At 39.9% G+C, this 21,722-nt stretch overlaps 1 protein-coding gene across 1 annotated transcript in view; it reads right to left on the bottom strand.

Annotated features, from left to right (window-relative positions):
- Positions 1-21,722, bottom strand: part of LOC124803453 (serine/threonine-protein phosphatase 6 regulatory ankyrin repeat subunit A) — a 446,739-nt gene that overhangs the window by 89,797 nt on the left and 335,220 nt on the right. Inside the window, exons 17-18 of the mRNA XM_047264641.1 lie at positions 15,530-15,652; positions 5,087-5,296 (exon numbers count right to left, since the gene is read on the bottom strand). Of these exons, the coding sequence (XP_047120597.1) occupies positions 5,087-5,296; positions 15,530-15,652 (333 nt within the window). The remainder of the gene's footprint in view (positions 1-5,086; positions 5,297-15,529; positions 15,653-21,722) is intronic.

The following is a 21,722-nucleotide window of genomic DNA, read 5'->3' as shown; positions in this document are numbered from 1 at the left end:
CTCTCAACAGATACCCCTCCGTTGCAGTTGCACCTACGGTATGGCTATCTGTGTTGTTGAAGCACGCAAGCCTCCCCACCAACGGCAAGGTCCATGGTTCATGGGGGGAGGGCAACAGCGATGGGCACTGGAATTTGCACATCAGTACCACTACTGGACGTCCACTGAGTGGTGACAAGTGGCCTTTCCAGGTGAATTATGTTCTGTGCTCCATTGTACAGATGCCTGTTGGTGTGTACAGCCCTGCAACAATAGTCAGAAGCATCCAGACTGGAGGAGGGAGCATTATGGCATGGTGCATATTTTTGCTGAATACTCTGGGTGATAGCGATATTCTGGAAGACACAGAGGATCTACAGAAGAAGTATGCATCTATCCATGGGGACCATGTCTACCCCTATATGCAATTTATTTTTTCTTCCTACATACAGTTTGTTTGTTTTTTTTCCTCAGCATGATGGCATCTACTAGCAGGATAATGCAACATGTCCACAGTTTGTGGTGCTCATGCGTGGTTCGAAGGGCACCAGGATGATTTTGCCATACTGCCCGGATTTAAACCCAAACGAGAATCTGTGGGACCACCTCAGTCACACTGCACCATTAATCCTAAAAAGAAAAACCTAGTGCAGCTCTTCACAGCACTGGAATTAGAATGGTTCCAAATCCCTGTCGATACCTTCCATATCCTCACTGACACTCTTCCTGTACATCCATGCTAAAAAAGTTGGTTGTTCAGATTTCTGACAGGTGGTCACATTAATGTGACTGACCCATGTCATCTGGTGTCCTATCACTGCAAGTGTAAGCATGTGGCCATGGCGTGTGTTCAATTCTACCAACGTCGCTAACAGCCACAACAATTGTGTCACACTTGGGTGGTCGACGTTCACGGTCTCAGTCCTGTCAATTCATCACTCCTAAGTCTCAGGTGGGAGTTTTATATGGACACCAGATCAGAGCTGCAATCATTCTTTTGCCTCTGGATAACGAGGCCGATCAACTTGCCCTTGAGTTTGAGGGCCCTATATTAGAAGGGGCTTTGAATATTGCACCGTTGTTAGATGTCACCCATGCTGCAGGACATCCATTGGTTGCAGATGTTGATAGCATGCAGCTCCAGCACATGGAGCCTAGCATGTTGGGGGAAGAGGAAGTAGCCAAAGTACAAACAAACAAACCAGCTAACACATCGTCAGCAGTGGGAATAGCAAATGCCACTTCCTTCCAAGCAACAGGGTCGATGTGTACAAACATGTCATCAGCAGTGGGAATAATGAATGCCACTTCCTTCATGACCCTTGTGTTTATACATGTGAGCACAAGGCCAGCCCCAAGTGTTGAGACTCTTGGGGGGAAAAAAGCCCCACCTCCCAAGGAAGCATTGCACAAATCCATGAACATCGATATTCATACTGTCTCGTCATTGTGTTCACCACTGTCTGCAGGCCAGAAAAAAAATTTTAAAATTTGCTCTGAAGTGTGGGTGACGGATAAGCCATGATTCCCATAAGTTGACACAGAGGCCACCGTGTCCCTACTTGACTCACATATGTTCACCAGGTTAGGGTCTCCATCATCGGCATGCTTCAAGTGTTGAAAGGTTATCTACAGCAAGCAGCCAATACCTCTTCTCAGTCAGTTCATGGCTGACAGCATGGTTAACAAGTCAGTTGTCTATTCTATTACATACTTGGTGGTTAATGATGTGAGTACTGAAAATTTCTTTCTGTTAGATGCCTTCGCTGCTTTTGGTTTTTGTATTTTGGATGTGGTGCATCTGGTGTCAGACCAAGTGCCTTATCATGAACTGGATTCTTCCTGTTCTGAGTTTTTGGACTGCTCTGCTTCAAGGCTAGGTTGTGCAAGCAATTTCACAACTCACATCTCTCCTTGCTTTTATCAGGTGTGGGTGGTGCCCGTAGTTCTACATGGCCAGATTAAGATGGAGCTGCATCATTTAATGACACTGGGAGCAATTAGACCAATGGGCTGCACCCATAGTGATTGTAAAGAAGCCATCCAGTCAGCTTTGGTCCTGTGGTGATTTCAAGGTCACCCCCCCCTCCCCCTGGCTTGCCTGGAGGAGTTGCTCACAATATTTGATGAGGATCAATTCTTTTAAAAAATTGACTTGGCTGGAGTCTACTTTTGGTGTCCTTTGGATGACACTTCAAAACATTGCTTGTTGTTAATATGCCTTTCAGCCTCTATCAGCATGATGACTAATGTTTGGGATCGCTAATACACCTGCCATCATTCATTGTATTTTTTTAGAAAAGGGTACGATGATTTTCCCATCTTGACGATATCATCATAAAAGGTGCTACCTTGGAGGATCACCTACATAACCTCCGCTCTTTGCTTACTGTTCTACAGGCCGTGGGCCTCAAATGTAATGCCATTAAATCTGTGCACAGACATCTAAATACTGGGACAGCATCATTAGAGAGGCTATTAAAATTTGTACCAGGGATGGACTCATCAACAGACATTGCGACTATAACCTCAGGAAGGCATGGGAACCAGCACTGAGTCTAATTAAAAAGAGGTTCAGCAAAGAAAAGGAACGAGCAACCAGGGCGGACGAGGCAGTTACACCGACACCACCATAGATGCCAACGCCAGCCTCTCAACGACCGCCAACGCGTGGCCGCAGTCACGGACCGCGGAGAGAATGCCTCGCAGGGGAAGGGGATTTAGGACAGCCACCCGCCCTCAGGAGCTCACTTCGTCAGCGCACCTGATGATGGCGACATGTCTGATCGCCGAAATATTGTGCCCATTGGACACTATGGACCGGCAGTACACCCGTGGACTGTTCGAGCAAGAAATACGCCAGGAGAAGTTGAAGAATCACAACATCTACCATGCTTAAACTGCAGTTTGCCTGAATCCATTTGTACTCAGAATTGAACTGACATTAAAATTGGACAAATACTCAGCAACAGCATACATTCCTGCAGGAGATGCTTGAAGACTAGATTGGGGCTAGTGGCATTCTTATGAAAGGGGGTGTGTCAGCTGCTGGTTCCATACAGCCAATGAGAGAGCAGAGGGCAGGTGATTTGTTTGGAAGAAAGAGCAGCGAGCAGGTGATTTGTTTGGAAGCAAGAGCAATTGTAACATTCTTGCGTGAGTATAGAAGCAAAATCTGCTATTTATCTAGAAAAAAAGCTGTGTTCTTAGGTCCCACCATAACCACAACCTCAGAAATCACAAAACATTCAGAAGAAATAACCAATATTTGTGACAACGAAGATATAAGTTTCACACTTGCCCTATCAGGATGATGATTAAAATAGTGATACCACAGATGACAGTAAACAAAACAGATATTGAGGATAAAAATTAATGTAAAGCATTTCTTTTTGTTTATTTTATTTATGCTTGTATTATGAAAATGTAAACACTGAATAAATGGCATAAGATTAGAGTAGATGCATTGTTAACTTTTTAGCTAGATACGTTACATCCATAACAAGTTTGTAATTTGATTAGTCAGAATATGTTAAAAAATAAATTTTTCTCTCAAGGAGCCTGTTAAAAAAAGGGGGGGGGGGTGCCCTTTTTTATGGCTGTCTTACTCTTGGGTAAATATGATATATGTAGGACAATTCCAACGCCAGAAAACTAGCAAAATGCAATAAGACCTGCACAGGAACAGCGTTTGTTGCAAGGATTGACAACCAAGCTTCTACATAAGTAAATGTAACATATTGCACATAGATAGAAAAGATGCACTACATCTACATTCACAGCTGTATTTTGGAAGCCACCTTATGGTGTGTGATGGAGGATATTTCTGGTACCTCCATCTTTTCCCCCTTCCCCTGTCCCATTTGCAAATGGTGCATGGGAATAATGATTGGTGGCAAACCTCAATATGAGCTGTAATTACTCTGATTTTCTCATTTTGGTCATTTCATAAGATGTATGAGGAAGGAAGTAACATATTTACTGAGTTTTCATACAATGATCACTCCTGGGATTTCAACAGTAAATCTCTTCATGCTGCATATCACTTCTCTTGCAGCATCTGGCAAAGCAGTTGGTTGCACATCTCTGTAATGTTCCCTCACTGACTAAACAATACTGTGACAGAAAGTGCTACTGTTCATTGGATCTTCTCTACCTCCAGATCCCAGACTGATAATCAGTCTTGCATGTATTTCATAAGCCACTCTTTCATAGACAGATTACATTTCCTTAAGATTCTCCCAATGAATCTCAGTCTGGCATCTGCTTTTCCCACAATTTGTTTTATGTGGTCATTCCAGTTTAGGTTACTATGGAGGATTACTAATAGATATTATACAGTAGTTATTGCTTCAAGTGATTTGTCGCCAACAGTATTGGATATCTTTGCCTATTTCTTCACACTAAATTACATTTATTTACTGTTCAATTACGTTAGAGGTGTTAAACTGCTTGAAACAAGCCATTAATATCTTGGAGTAACTGTCCAGAGTGACAAAGTTGGACAACAACATAAGACTAGTTGTAGGAAAGCAGTTATCAGGCTGAGATTCACTGGAAGATTCATTAGGGAATGTAATTCAACCATCAGCGAAATGGTTTAAAAACACTTGTTACATCAGTTCTTGAGTACTGATTGTCAGTCTGGGATCCTTACCAGGGAGGATTAATGAAGGAGATAGAGAGGATCAAAAGAGTGGCATGGTTCACAGAAATTCTGTATGGCAAGCACGATAGAATTTCGTAGATATTCAACAGGTTCTAGCGACAGATGCCAGGAGAGGGCTGTGGAGAATCAAGGAGAGGTTTACCATTAAGATTCAGAGATAGTACACTTTAAGAAGTCTGGCAAGACATTACTTATTCCGATGTACGTCTTATGAAATGATGGTAGTGACAAAATCAGAGTAATTATGGCTCATCAAAGGCTGATTGACAGTTGTTCTTCCTATGCACTGTTCACAGATCTAACAGGCAAAGGGGGGAAATGATAGTACAGTGGCACCAGCAGCACCCACAAACATATACTGTAAAGTGGCTTGCAAATTACAGAAAAAAATGTGTGACAGTTGACTTGTTAAATGAACTTCAATTTATTGTTACTCACCTTGATCCAACCAAGTCCACTCTTGTCACTGGGATTTGTAAGTTCAAAGAGCAACAATCCTGATAACCACACAAGTAGCACCCATTCATACCAGTAAGGGATCAATTTTGGCCTCACTACTGGGTAAAATGGTGTAATTCCAGTCAGCATGAGGAACAGCATCAGGTACATATGTGATGTCAGGTATGACATAAACTTGATGATAGGCACCTGTAACAATCAGGTGCATCAATAAATTATGTTCTACCTAAAAAGCAAAAAAGCATCAACAAATACTTTTATTACAATGATGAAATTAGTTCATTTGCAGGTGATTTGGTTGACAAACATTTTCATAGCAGATAGTGCCAGAGTCACAAATTCATGAGTAACATCAAGAAGTGTAATAACTAGAAATTTCTACCCAAATCTTAATTGTAGTGAATCCTTGCCTCTGAGTGCATAAAATAAACAAGACAAAAGAAGAGCACCTATTCAAAGTAAGACAAAATTAAAACAACCACAATGGCAGCTGCAGTCCTTTCCTTTGTTACAATACCACTAGAATTAATCTCAACAATTTACCTTATAACATCCAACATTTTCCTCAGAGACAGTTACTGCCAAATTTTCACAACTGAGGCCTAATAAATTTTTATCATTGTTTTTCTGTCAACACTATTAATTAGTCAAATTTTGGCTTTCATAAGAAGTTAATTTTTTAAAAAGTATTGTTGACTCTCATTTTGCACTTCAACATTTAAAATCCTTATCTTCAGTAATATGTGTCTCATATTGCTTTTTCTGTCAAAAACATGTAAAAATTGCAAACTTTTCTTGGCATCTTGTCTGGGTAAAAATATTCCTCATTTCCTTTCTAACTTAGTGTCCCTGTAAGCCTGTATCATGGAAAGCCTTTCCAAATGTGGACATTGGAGAGAATAAATACAGAAGAGTGAAAAATAAAATATAGTACTAGTTATAAGGATAACAAAAACAAAAAATAACAATAATAATCTGTGTTCATCAGACTATTATATAATGGGAAATAACTATTCATTTTCTTATGCACAAATCATGAGAAATTAATCACAGGTGTATGGCTGAGCCTCTGTGTACAGCAGGGATAATATTTCACTGTGTCCCTCATTATGTTATCACCAGGTGTAGTGATAGATGTTATCAGAAAGATTGTGCCCGCTGAACCCTGAAATCTGAGTGCACACTTCCAGTAACGAGATTTGTTGACATGGCTATGCCTATGCTTGTAATTGGGAATGCTGGGATCATAGGAGGACTGATGGAGCTTTATGGATGCATCAACAGGTTCCAAACTGAGGAAAATATTTCTTCTGCAGCAAATAACTTTCACTTAGATCCACCTTTTTGAGCTTATGCTAATATTACTCTCATTTTCCAAGAGTTCACTATGAAGTTCTATATCTTCATTTCATAAGTGCAGTTCCCTTGATAACAAAATGTCATCTTTGCAAAAGACACTTCATCCATCTTTTTTGGGAGGGGGGGGGGGGGGGGGGGGGGGGAAGGTAATGGGATCATCAGTCTTCTGAGCGGTTTGATACAAGCTACCGTGACTTCCTCTTCATCTAACACTAAAACTTATGCTTAATGTCTTCAGTCACTTGCTGAATATGTTTGGATTTCTGTCTCCTCCTACAGTTTTACCCTGTATGGCTCCCTCTAATAATATAGATGTCATTTTATGAGGTCTTACCATATGCCCTCTCATCCTACCTCTTATTCTAGTTAGGGTTTTGAACATACTCCTTTCTTCACCAAATCTGGAGAGAAACCCTCATTCCATATCAGTCCACCTAATTTTCAGCATCTGTCTGTAATCTTTCAAACACTTCAGTTCTCTTCTTTTCTTATTTTCCCACATTTCATGATTTATTTCTACCACTGTGGTTGGAACTGCAACCATCAAATATGCCCACACACAAGCCTTGCCACAGTGACCCCGTTCTAAGAATCCAATGGGCTCTCCAGTTCCTCCTCAAATACTTAAGTTCATCCCAGAAACTCTCCCCCAGAGAGTCTTCTCTCCCTCTCTCATCTCAAACCAACCACTCTCTGCACTCCTACCTACTACATGCTTCCTAAAGTACAAAAATCCAACCATCCAGGGTGTTGTATAGTGGCCAGTTACTGTGCTCTCACAAAGAGAATTTCTGCCCTTGTGGACCAACTTAACCTCCAATAAGACAACAACCATTTCCTCCACAGACTCTCTACAGTCCCTGTTCCTTTACCATCCAGTGCCATGCTCTTCACTGTTGATGCCACCTCCCTCTACACTAATATCCTCAATGCCCATGGCCTTTCCACTGTTGAACATTACACTTCCAGTGCCAAATGTCTCCAAACCTACAATCTCCTTCCTTGTCACCATGACCAACTGTATACTTATATACAATTACTTCTCGTCTGAAGGCATCACCTACAAACAATCTGTGGTACAGTAATGGGCACCTGTAGGGCATTGTCTCAAGCTCACCTATTTGTGAGCCATCTAGAGGTATTCTTCCTAACCACCCAGAGTCTCAAACCTCTCACCTGATTTAGATTCACAGATGACATCTTCATGATCTGGACTGACGGTGAGGACATCTTATCCTCACTCCCCCGGAACCTCAAAACCTTCTTCCCCATTTGCGTCACCCAATCTTCCTCAGCCCAACAAGTCCCTTCTTCAACACCAACTTACACCTCAATGATTGCTGTATCAGTACCTCCATCCACATCAAAGCTACCAATTACCAACAATATCTCCACTTTAACAGCTGCCATCCATTCCACGCCAAGAAGTCCCTTCCATACAGCCTAGCCACCTGTGGTCATTGCATCTCTCAAAATATGGCAAGGGTCTTCCTGACTCCTTTACATACTGAAACCATTTTTCTAAATGAGCCCAAAATCAGATCTGTGCCTACAATGCATCATATACTGACTGCCTGGTCACAAAGGAACACTTCTCTCAAGACTCAGTAAAACCAAAGCCTGGAGAACTGAATAACATTTTTGCTAGCTGCTAGTGTTTTGACTACTGCCCATCATGCCCTGAAATGAGAAATATCTTCCCCACTATCTTTCCCACACCTCCCACAGTGGTATTCCACCACCCACCCAACCGACACAATATACTTGTTTGTCCTCACTTCACCCCTGCTCCCAAACCGTTGCATCATGGCTTATATCTCTGCAATAAACCTGGTTGCAAGACTTGTCCCATATTTTCTCCCACAACCACCTGCTATAGCCTGTCACAAATATCTCCTGCCCATCAAAGGCAGGAACACTAATGCAGGCAGACATGTGATCTACAGACATTGCAGCAACCACTGTGCTACATTCTTCATGGGTGAAACTACTTAAAAGCTGTCTGTCTGCATGAATGGCACTGCCAAACTGTGGCCAAGAGAGAGCTGGACTACCAAGTTGCAGAGCATGCCTTCCAACATTATGTGCTAGACTGTAATGACTGCTTAACAGCCTTTGCCATCTGGATTCTTCACTCCAATAGTAGCTTTTCTGAACTGCACAGGTGGGAACTCTATCTTCAAAATATTCTTTGTTCCCATAATCAACCTGGTTCCCTGTCCTCCACCTGCCTATCCCCTGCTCCCACTTCATTACTATACATGTTTTCTATGTCACCAGTGCACATACATAGTCCTTCACTTCTCTCGTTTTTTCCCTCCCCTCTATGCAGTACAGCATCCCTATGTTGCACTTAGCATCATGTCCATGAATGCTCCCACAGGCGGTACTAACATCTTTCCCTGCCCCTTCCTTGCTATCTCTCACCCATCCTACCCCATGCCTCTTCCATACCCCAACTACTTATCACCGCTAGGCTGCTGCCCATGTTAGACGCACTTGCAATCGGGCCTTAGTACCCACAGTCAACAACAGCCATATGTGTGTCTGAGATGTGCTTGGGTGAATGTGGATGTGTTTTCTATTGTAGTCTGAAAGCTGAACATTCCTAGCATTCTGTTTCATTGCATCTGTCTATGTTCAGTGTCTCCCCTACATGGTGAACAGCTGCTTCAAGTGGCACACTACGAAGTGATGAAGTGAGTAGGAATGTGGGGAGGGGGGAGAGAACAGCAGATATAAAACAGAGGAAAGTATACATCTACATACAGACTCTGCAAGCCACCATATGGTGTTTGGTGGAGTGGTACCCTGTAACACTGGACACTGAGAGTGCAGAGATTAATCGAATGAAGCAGGAGACATGTGGGTAGGGTTTAGCAGAGATCAAGCCCAGGAGGCTTTTTGGTTCAGAGGATGTATTGTAAGACTAATAATTCACATCTATGTAATTCATAGAAGCTGTTATTTCGAGAGAGAGAGAGACAGAGGGGGTGGGGAATGATACGACTGCATTCACAGATGGCCCTGCTTCTCGTAGAGCAGTACACAGTCCAGTTACATTAATGTGACTACCACCTATGTTCAACATCAGTGTGCAATAACCACTCACAGATGGCAGTTGGTAGCACTAGCAGTGGAGATTACATAAAACATGTTGTGCAGAACACAGAAAAAAGTGCAGCTGTTGGCATAATGCACAAACAGAGTGATTTACAGGTTGACCAAAAGGGCTTGACCATTAGCTTTCAGGCCTAGGGTGGAAGCATTTCCAAAATGGATAAGTTCATAAATTGTTTGCGTAACATGCCAGTGCCACAACTGCACATCCAATGAGTGACGAGATGTGATGTTTCTTATGAATCATGTTTTATACTCCAACAAACAAATGGCTGTTGACATGTATGGCATGAAATGTCTGAAAATAAATACCCTGCAACGATTATCAGAAGGGTCAAGGCTGGGGGAGGGAGTGTTATAGTCTGGGGAATGTTTTCATGGTATTCCCTGTGTGATCTCATCATTATGGAAGCCAAAATGGATCAAAACAAGTATGTATCTACCTTGGAGACCATGTCCATCTCTACATGCAGTTTGGTTTTCCTTGCAGAACAATGCGATGTGTCACACAACACACAGTGTATGTGCATAATTCAGAGAGAACCAGGATGAGTTTACCATGCTCCCTGGCCAGTACACCCCTGGTTTTAAACCAAATCGAGAATCTGTGGTGCCATCTTGATCAGGCTATCTGCATCATGGTTCCTCAAGAGTGAAATCCAGCATATCAGTACACGGCACTGGAGTTGGCATGGCTCCAAATCCCTGTTGGTACCTTCCAGAACCTTCCTGACTATTTTCTTGCACTTCTCACAGTGGTCTGTAATGTGAAAGGTGGCTATTCACGATTTTGACAGGCGGTCACATTACTGTGACTGGAGAGCGTATGCTTGTGATGGGACTGGAGGAGCATGTGGTGGGTAGTTGCACAGAACCAGTCTTGCATCTGAATATTCCACATGGAAATGAGCCATTTGACGTGAGGTTGGAACTGACAACCAGCCAACCAGGGATAGAGATATGATGCAAATAATTCAACTCATTATTACAGAAAAGACAACTAATGAAGAATTTTAATATAGTTCTAAAAATATTCCAAATAACACAAACATAACAAAATATAATTGTAAATAAAAATAGCTTTTATAATGACAGAACAGAATATGTAAAACTAAAATCAATCCACTGAATAATAATCTGTTGTTGTTGTTGTTGTTGTGGTCTTCAGTCCTGAGACTGGTTTGATGCAGCTCTCCATGCTACTCTATCCTGTGCAAGCTTTTTCATCTCCCAGTACCTACTGCAACCTACATCCTTCTGAATCTGCTTAGTGTATTCATCTCTTGGTCTCCCTCTACGATTTTTACCCTCCACGCTGCCCTCCAATACTAAATTGGTGATCCCTTGATGCCTCAGAACATGTCCTACCAACCGATCCCTTCTTCTGGTCAAGTTGTGCCACAAACTTCTCTTCTCCCAAATCCTATTCAATACTTCCTCATTAGTTATGTGATCTACCCATCTAATCTTCAGCATTCTTCTGTAGCACCACATTTCGAAAGCTTCTATTCTCTTCTTGTCCAAACTATTTATCGTCCATGTTTCACTTCCATACATGGCTACACTCCATACGAATACTTTCAGAAATGACTTCCTGACACTTAAATCTATACTGGATGTTAACAAATTTCTCTTCTTCAGAAACGCTTTCCTTGCCATTGCCAGCCTACATTTTATATCCTCTCTACTTCGACCATCATCAGTTATTTTGCTCCCCAAATAGCAAAACTCCTTTACTACTTTAAGTGCCTCATTTCCTAATCTAATTCCCTCAGCATCACCCGAATTAATTAGACTACATTCCATTATCCTTGTTTTGCTTTTGTTGATGTTCATCTTATATCCTCCTTTCAAGACACTGTCCATTCCATTCAACTGCTCTTCCAAGTCCTTTGCTGTCTCTGACAGAATTACAATGTCATCGGCGAACCTCAAAGTTTTTATTTCTTCTCCATGAATTTTAATACCTACTCCGAATTTTTCTTTTGTTTCCTTTACTGCTTGCTCAATATACAGATTGAACAACATCGGGGAGAGGCTACAACCCTGTCTTACTCCCTTCCCAACCACTGCTTCCCTTTCATGTCCCTCGACTCTTATAACTGCCATCTGGTTTCTGTACAAATTGTAAATAGCCTTTCGCTCCCTGTATTTTACCCCTGCCACCTTTAGAATTTGAAAGAGAGTATTCCAGTCAACATTGTCAAAAGCTTTCTCTAAGTCTACAAATGCTAGAAACGTAGGTTTGCCTTTCCTTAATCTTTCTTCTAAGATAAGTCGTAAGGTCAGTATTGCCTCACGTGTTCCAGTGTTTCTACGGAATCCAAACTGATCTTCCCCGAGGTTGGCTTCTACTAGTTTTTCCATTCGTCTGTAAAGAATTCGTGTTAGTATTTTGCAGCTGTGACTTATTAAGCTGATAGTTCGGTAATTTTCACATCTGTCAACACCTGCTTTCTTTGGGATTGGAATTATTATATTCTTCTTGAAGTCTGAGGGTATTTCGCCTGTTTCATACATCTTGCTCACCAGATGGTAGAGTTTTGTCAGGACTGGCTCTCCCACGGCCGTCAGTAGTTCCAATGGAATATTGTCTACTCCGGGAGCCTTGTTTCGACTCAGGTCTTTCAGTGCTCTGTCAAACTCTTCACGCAGTATCATATCTCCCATTTCATCTTCATCTACATACTCTTCCATTTCGATAATATTGTCCTCAAGTACATCGCCCTTGTATAGACCCTCTATATACTCCTTCCACCTTTCTGCTTTCCCTTCTTTGCTTAGAACTGGGTTTCCATCTGAGCTCTTGATGTTCATACAAGTCGTTCTCTTATCTCCAAAGGTCTCTTTAATTTTCCTGTAGGCGGTATCTATCTTACCCCTAGTGAGATAGGCCTCTACATCCTTACATTTGTCCTCTAGCCATCCCTGCTTAGCCATTTTGCACTTCCTGTCGATCTCATTTTTGAGACGTTTGTATTCCTTTTTGCCTGTTTCACTTACTGCATTTTTATATTTTCTCCTTTCATCAATTAAATTCAATATTTCTTCTGTTACCCAAGGATTTCTACTAGCCCTCGTCTTTTTACCTACTTGATCCTCTGCTGCCTTCACTACTTCATCCCTCAAAGCTACCCATTCTTCTTCTACTGTATTTATTTCCCCCATTCCTGTCAATTGCTCCCTTATGCTCTCCCTGAATCTCTGTACAACCTCTGGTTCTTTTAGTTTATCCAGGTCCCATCTCCTTAAATTCCCACCTTTTTGCAGTTTCTTCAGTTTTAATCTACAGGTCATAACCAATAGATTGTGGTCAGAGTCCACATCTGCCCCTGGAAATGTCTTACAATTTAAAACCTGGTTCCTAAATCTCTGTCTTACCATTATATAATCTATCTGATACCTTTTAGTATCTCCAGGGTCCTTCCATGTATACAACCTTCTTTCATGATTCTTAAACCAAGTGTTAGTTATGATTATGTTGTGCTCTGTGCAAAATTCGACCAGGCGGCTTCCTCTTTCATTTCTGTCCCCCAATCCATATTCACCTACTATGTTTCCTTCTCTCCCTTTTCCTACACTCGAATTCCAGTCACCCATGACTATTAAATTTTCGTCTCCCTTCACAATCTGAATAATTTCTTTTATTTCATCATACATTTCTTCAATTTCTTCGTCATCTGCAGAGCTAGTTGGCATATAAACTTGTACTACTGTAGTAGGCGTGGGCTTCGTATCTATCTTGGCCACAATAATGCGTTCACTATGCTGTTTGTAGTAGCTTACCTGCATTCCTATTTTCCTATTCATTATTAAACCTACTCCTGCATTACCCCTATTTGATTTTGTGTTAATCTATTGGTAGAAAATAGAAATTTATTATCTTGCACACATTTACAGTACAATTATACCTGAATTATCTGGAAGTCACAGTGTCATTTCACTGTTGGCCAATATACCCACAGTTTTTAATCTGTGTGTCTTTAACAATTGCACCAGACCAAGCAGATGATAGGAGACGCTCGTTTGTTGTCTAAAATTTGCCAAGTTACCTTATACATTTTTTACCTTGTTTTGCTTGCAGTGGGAAGGTGGATAGCTGAGTACACCAGTTTTACTCTGTTTTAACAAAGAAGCTTTAGTGCTCTTGTATGTCAAAAATTTATGTTTAGTTTTTATGTGAATGATACCAAAAAATAGCTACACAATAATACCGTAACTATGAAATGATACCAGAAATTGTGTTGTTTATGTAATTATACCTATTTATAAAAAAGGAATACAAAATAAATCTCAGTCCCCATTGAGATAGGAGTGGTGCATTGCTCATATAAGTATGCTACTCTGGTTTCATCTGACAAATTCATTACATGTCAAGTACATCTTACAAGACACCACCAACATGAAACTTCCTGGCAGATTAAAACTGAGTGCCAGACTGAGACTCGAACTCGGGACCTTTGCCTTTCGCGGGCAAGTGCTCTACCAACTGAGCTACCCAAGCACGACTCACGCCCTGTCCTCACAGCTTTACTTCTGCCAGTAGAGCACTTGCCTGCGAAAAGCAAAGGTCCCGAATTTGAGTCTCGGTCCAGCACACAGTTTTAATCTGCCAGGAAGTTTCATATCAGCACACACTCTGCTGCAGAGTGAAAATCTCATTCTACCACCAACATGGTTGTGGTAGTGTGGTAGTGTGGTAGTGTTCCGCTACTGAACACTAAATAGAAACAAATTCTGTTGTTTGCTATTTAAGGCTTTCACAACACAATAACTTCTGCTGAGTCTTGGGTACATTGTCTACATCTACACACACACACACACACACACACACACACACACACATTCTTCAAATAACTCTGAAGTGCATGGCAGAGGAACTTTTAACATGGTATCACATGTTACGGATTCTTCCTGTTCCAATTGAATGTGGAGCATGGAAAGAATGATTGCTGAAATACCTCTATGCATGCTGTAATTAGTCTATTCTTTCTTTTATTGTCCCTATGAGAGCAATACAAGGGGGCTGAACTAAACCTTCAGATTCTTCACTTAATATTGGTTATAGGCATTTTATAAGTAGGTTTTCTCATGATAAATGTCACCTGTCTGCAAGGGTCTACCAATCCTGGTTTTTCAATATTTCCATGATGCTATCCCAAGAATCAAACAAACCTGTAATCATTTGTGCTGCCCTTCCTTGTATATATTCAATATCTCCAGTTCGTCCTATTTGGTATGGTTCACACATACTTGCGCAAAACTTCAAGATGGAATGCACAAATGGTTTGTAGGCTCCTTATAGAGTGAATGCATTTTCCCAGTATCCTGACAATGAAACAAAGTCTGCCACCTGCCTTACCTGTGACTGAACCTTTGTGGTCATTCCATTTCACCTTGACACAAGGTTTTGCTAAAACTATGCAACACTTTACTGTGGTATCCTCTTGTCATCTTCGGGCAAAAATGATGACTTGTAAGGAAAAGTCACCAAAATGCTAATGCACATGTACTCATTAGGATTATGGTAAAAAATAACCCAGTGATAGGCTACCAAATCTGGCACTGCAAAGTTCTTCTTCTTAGCTCTCTTACGCATCATCCTCTGAATTCAGTGCCACTGTTGGATCCTTTGCCTTGCCAAGGTTGTACTCTGTACCTCTGTTAATTAATTTACCAGATATGTAGATGTGGGCAGCCTCTTTGATAATACAGTTCCAAGAAGAGGTAAAAGTGATGAGCATCTTGACATTTTTGAAGCCTATCCCTCAGCAACAGCTTCTGTCTTGTTACAGGAGCACTCTTACCTTTAATCTGTCACTCTGTACATCAGTCATCATGGTGTTAAAATGATTATTATGTGCAAAACAGAATAACTAGAAAATTATGTGTGCTGAAAACAAGATTTATTAGGAACACATGTATCTGACTGAAGTAACTAACCTTGTTATATTTGTGGCCCAGTGGGAGTGTAAAACCAATCCATACTGGAGGGCACACTAAGAACGCAACAAACAGCAACATTGTTCTCCATGCTGCCCAGTTTAAACTTCCTTGCCAGAGTTCCTGAATCACAGAACCAGCACCACTTATCAAACTTTAGTTGCAGACATACAGAATACCTTACAATACATGATTAACATTTTATTTGTATACTAACAAAGGAAATTTCTGGATGGTATAACATGTAAAATAAATGAAAGGCAACTACCTACTTAGAGCTGATTGATGTGTGGTGCCTAGAAATATGCAACAAGAAAAGTGTAGGTCAGAAATCAAACCCACATAAACTCAGACATTTATTTTACTTGGATTAATGTCAGAAGTACAGTTCCAAAAAAAAAAAAAAAAATGAAAAACAAAGGTTAAACATCAAACCGGAGAAATCAGCTACTTGACCAAAGAACAAACAATGTACTTCACCGGTTGGTCTCTTGTTCCCACAAAGGTATTCACACTAGTTTTCAAGCTCTTGCTCTTTCTCGACCAAAAGTGCATACATTCACAGACAAAACCAAATGCACACACTACTAGCTGTGGTGAGAGACAGCTTGCCTGTTTATTTATTTATTCTTTGCCCATGGACTCTAAGCCCAATCTGATGACTGTTTTTAAGGAAAATGGATACACCGAGAAACAGATTCGTCGGGCTATGGAATTTGGAACGTCTCCGGAGGTATTCGAAGAGGAACATAGATCTGTGGCCTTTCTTCCTTATGCTGGAGGCTTATCGTTTAAGATTGGACTAATTTTAAGGAGTTTTAACATTAAGAGTGTGTTCCGTCCACCCTCTAAGATTAGGGCTCTGCTCGGCTCTGTGAAGGATGATTTGGGACTTAGGAAACCCGGGGTGTACAAAATCCCATGTCAATGTGGGAAAGCTTACGTTGGCCGTTCTATTCGCACAGTGAATGACAGATGTGTGGAACATCGCCGTCACACGAGGCTACAACAGCCGGAAAAATTGGCCGTAGCAGAACACTGCCTGAATGAGGAACACAAAATGAAATTTGAGGAAACTGTTGTAATTGCCAACATTTCCGGTTTTTGGAATAGTGTGTATAAAGAGGCGATTGAAATTAGGTTGGCTGATAATTTAATCAACAGGGACAGTGGGTTTCCTCTTAGCCAAACGTGGAATCCTGTATTATCTCACATCAAAACTGAACGTTCTTCGGTGCGGCCTTGATTGCGATATATCGTTGCCAGCAGTGTTTCACTAAGGGCGGCGCCACCTCCCTGTTTTGGAAGCCAGAAACCGTGATGGGCGGCGCATGTGCCGTGTACTGAACGGTGGCCAATATAGGACGTCGAATTGCAATCTTGTGTCAGTTCTCAGCGGGACTAATCAGCCGAAGCAGCATTTCCTGAAGACGGCGAACAGTTGGATCGCCGAAATATCGAGTCAAGTTGATTTTAGGATCCGGCAGCAAACCCAAAGAGACTTTCATGCCTGTCCTTTATTTAAATATAATTTTTTTTATTTGACTTTTCACTGATGAAAACACACAATATTTTTACACCTTTTCGAACATGAATTTGGTCCAATTAAATACGCATGCTAACTGGAGACTGAATTTAAGTAAATCACCAAAACAATGGAAAAACATGAGCCAGTGTAGACGAACATGAGTATATTACACAGACATAAGACACAAATATTATTTTACATGTAGGTAGAATTCTTGTTATCAAAGAAACAGTTACTGCTGTCATTACATGAACTGACTACTTGCAGAATAATTATGCAGAAACAGCTATTAATTAATATAATTTCATGACACACTTAACTGAAAAATGAACTATTGTGAGAAAATAAAACACCTACAGCTATCCTTATGATTTTATTTATTTTGTTTCGATGCTTCAATGTGCCCTCTTCTGGCTGTAGCTAATGCAGAAGGGGTTGATACGATCCCTATATACAGGGTGACACAGAAAAATGGGAACATATCTACAATACAATAAAACTAGAAGTGATGAAGGAAAGAAATTGCATTCATAATAATTGAAACCTTACAATTTTCCCACTTACAAAACATTGATGGCATTTATCACTTTTTAAATATTACATCCTTTAGATGGCATCCTCCTGTATGTATATATTTATGAAATCTGCTGTTGAGATTCCTCATTGACTGCTGCAACACCTCAGCTGGGATACTGTGAATTGCATCCCGAATTCTCTGTTTTAACTCATCCATTGTTCTTGGTCAAGTTGTGTAGACTTTGGTCTTGAGGTAGCCCCACAAGGAAAAAAATCACAAACAGATCAATCTGGCAATCTAGGGGGCCAGGGAATGTTACCAAATCATGTAATCACATGGTTGCCAAACAATTCTCACAAATATGCCATTGATTGCTGTGCAGTGCGTGATGTCACTCTGTCCTGTTGAAACCAGGCTTCTTGAACTTTTGGAAAGTTGTTCAATGCAGATGTAACAAAAGTTTGTAACATTTCCACATAACAATCGACACTGACAGTTATTGTGTTTTCCTGTTCATTTGCAAAAAATCGGTCTGATAATTCCATGTGATGAAACACTACACCATCTGTCACTTTACTAGTGTGCAAATGGCGCTCATGAATGTCATGAGGATTTGCGATTGCCCAGTAATGGTAGTTCTGTTTATTCACATAACCTGTGAGACGAAAATGTGCCTCATCTGACATCCACAACTTGTTTACAAATTCATCATCATTATTTTGTTATCATTTGTTGACAGAATCCTAATCGTAACTGGTAATTGTCATCTTTAGAGGGTATATAACTATTACTGAAAATTGTAGTTGTATATACAAACATAAGGTATCTGTTGTTAAGTTTTTACAGTCGTTAACAATGATTGGGAACGAAACTCCTGAAATGAGCTGCTAATTGGATTCTGTGAACTGATGGATAATAATAGTAATTTCAAATTACACTACCAGAAGTATAAATTCTGCTATGCAGGGTCTGGCAGAATGAATAGTAGGATTTGTCATATAGTGTGGCATGCTACATTGCTCAGTGACTCATTAGGTCATCATCTTGAGTTGAAACAACGTGGAAGCCCCAGATCATCAAACAATTGCATGATTAGTGTAGCTGTTCAGGATTACTGCATCTTGTGCAAAGAAGAAAAGTCCAGGGAGAAGAAGGACTCAGCAGACCACAGAGCAAGAATCGGAGGTGCATCAAGTATCAAGTACTCATCTGAAGTTATTACCGCTCTGCTGCCAAACATGCATTGGGTTCCCAGCGACACATCATTCATGATAACTTGCACGTCCACCCACACAAAATCTAGGTTGTACAGAAAAAAAAAAACAACAAAAACAGGACAGAGTTTCCCGACTAGGTTCACTTTGCACTTCCTGACTTCTTCTTTATTTCTTCCAGTGGAAATACATGAAGGGTTAAATGTACACCACACAACATCATACTACAGCTGAACTCAAGGAAAGGATGAAAACAGCTGTGGAGTAGATTGCAATGACCATGCTAAATCAGTGGATGGGGACTTTCATTCACTGCCTAGAGAACTGCATGGAAAGTAATGGCGAACATCTGTAAGGTGTCACAGTCAAAGCCGAGTAAGGGGCAGATATGACTTATAATGGTGTACATTTTTCTTTATAAAATATTGAATCACAACACCTTCTGATGTTTAAATTTCCAAATGTTATTTTATTTGAGCAACTAGTTTCAGCACTACACTATGCCACCTTCAGGCCCCTGTGTGAAGACAAGAACGATAACAATGTGAGTACATAATACAAGGGGCAGCATAGGTATCATATACAGTGGTAATATGCAGTGACATATAGCAACATGAAACAGTACAGGGAGTAATATCAAAGCTAAAGATAAATTATGGAATAAAATGAGAGAACAGTTGCAACTATAGAACAAAATATATATGCCATATGATCGTAAAGAAGAACCTAATAAATGGAGGTCAATACTGTGTGTTATGCATGGATAATCAACATGTAATACTAATGTCAATGTCTGTGAAACACCTGGAGCACAACAGTCACAGTCATATACCGATGAGTGCAAACTGAAGGTAAAATATTTATTTATATGTTGTCATATACTAGTGAAACATAAAACAACTTAACAGAGGTCAACTCCTCATTAACTACCTGTATCACCTTGTTCTGTGTAGTAATAATAACTAATAAAACAAGAATATATAGTTACATCAATGCAATCTGTCAATCACAGGTTCATAAGGTGCCAATTATTTAATAAAAACATTGTTAATGAACCAAACTGTGAATCTAATGTAATATACCATAACAAATTTCCACTTAGCAAGAAGTATTGAAATATGTGGGAAATGTGATAACCAACAGTATCATGAAAGTGAAGGTCTGCTGGTAGGCATGTACAGCTAGGCATTATGCTAAATAATTAACTATGAAGTAAGTTTAAAGAAGAGCACTGCAATACATACACATTATATTAGAAAGACATTCAGTCAATGACAAAAGACATGTAGCTCTATATGACATATAGCCCTTAACGGGGGTAAGACAATGAAAAACAAGACCTGTGACCACAAAATGTGTCAAGGTATACTATACAATGTGTAATATGTCAATTAGTATCTTCATAAATGGTTAAATTAGAATTGGATATCAAGTAATATAGCACAATACTATGTTGAGTATTATCAAAGCATTAGAGGTGCAGGTGTGCAATCTGAACAACATACCAATGTCAACTAATAAATGAACACCCACCGTGTATCATCAAAATGATGTAATGAGGGAAGAACACACTACATTAACACCATAATGCCAACAGATGTAGTGTAGCAAACCATCACGATTACATGTTGAAAAATGAAAGTAAACAAGAGAGTAGGTCAAAGAAACATTAACTTGTGTCATATAGGACTTGTGAAAAACTAGAAAGATACTAAAACCTAACAACATCTATGCCATCTCATAAGTAATTGCACAATTATAGTGCAGCTTAGAAAAATGATGTTAAAAATCAAGTAAGAAATATGTGTAAAATCTCTTCTTGTACATGTTGAAGACCAGTAAAACAGTATCATGTGTAGTTACATGCCTAGTGCACAAAATTGCTAGCAAAAAGTACAACAATCCCAATCTACAATTATGTATCCCTCATAAAAGATATCCCATGTATACAGTACACATGAAAGCATTGCAATCAGTACTGAGTCATAATCAGGAAACCTTGATAATGTAGACTTATTTCATAGTTTATTGTTTGGTATAACACCTAGCCATGCACCTGCCTATCAGCAGATTTCTCACTTTCATGATACTGTTGGTTATCATCTTTTCCACATATTTCAACACTTCTTGCTAAGTGGAAATTTGTTATGGTATATTACATTATATTCACAGTTTGGTTCATTAACAATGTTTTTATTAAATAATTGGCACCTTATGAATCTGTGAATGACAGATTGCATTGATGTAGCTATATATTCTTGTTTTATTAGTTATTATTACTATACAGAACAAGGTGATACAGGTAGTTAACGTGGAGTTGACCTCTGTTAAGTTGTTTCATGTTTTACTAGCATATGATAACATATAAATAAATATTTCACCCTCAGTTTGGATTCACCAGTATGTGTTGTTATTGTTTGTTCCAGATGCTTCACAGGCACTGAAATTAGCATTACATCATGATTATCTGAGCATAAGATGTGAGACTGAGGCCCATTTAGTAAGTTTTTTTTTTAAGATTATATGATGTAGATCTTTTGTTCTCTAGTTTACATTAACACAGTGTGCAACAACTCTCTCATCTTATTCCTTAATTTATCTTTAACTTTGACATTACTCCCTGTACTGTTCAGTATTGTTATGTGTTACTACATATTACCACTGTATATGATACTTACACTGCCCTGTGTGTTATATATTTCACACAGTTATCATTGTTGTCTTTATAAAGGGGCCTGAAGATAGAGTAATGTAGTGCTGAAACAAGCTAGTCAAATAAAATAGCAACTGGAAATTTAGACAGTTGAAGGTGTTATGATTCAACATTTTATAATAAACAGGTGCTGAAACCTTTGGTACAAATATGGACTTACAGATATTTTTCTTTGTGTCCAATGTGTGTTCCAACAAATTTGCTGTTAGGTTCTGTTCTTT

The sequence above is a fragment of the Schistocerca piceifrons genome, chromosome 6 (assembly GCF_021461385.2).
Source record: "Schistocerca piceifrons isolate TAMUIC-IGC-003096 chromosome 6, iqSchPice1.1, whole genome shotgun sequence".
NCBI lineage: Eukaryota > Metazoa > Arthropoda > Insecta > Orthoptera > Acrididae > Schistocerca > Schistocerca piceifrons.
The sequence above is the reverse complement of the archived record's forward strand: the minus strand, read 5'-3'. Positions and strand labels throughout refer to the sequence as shown.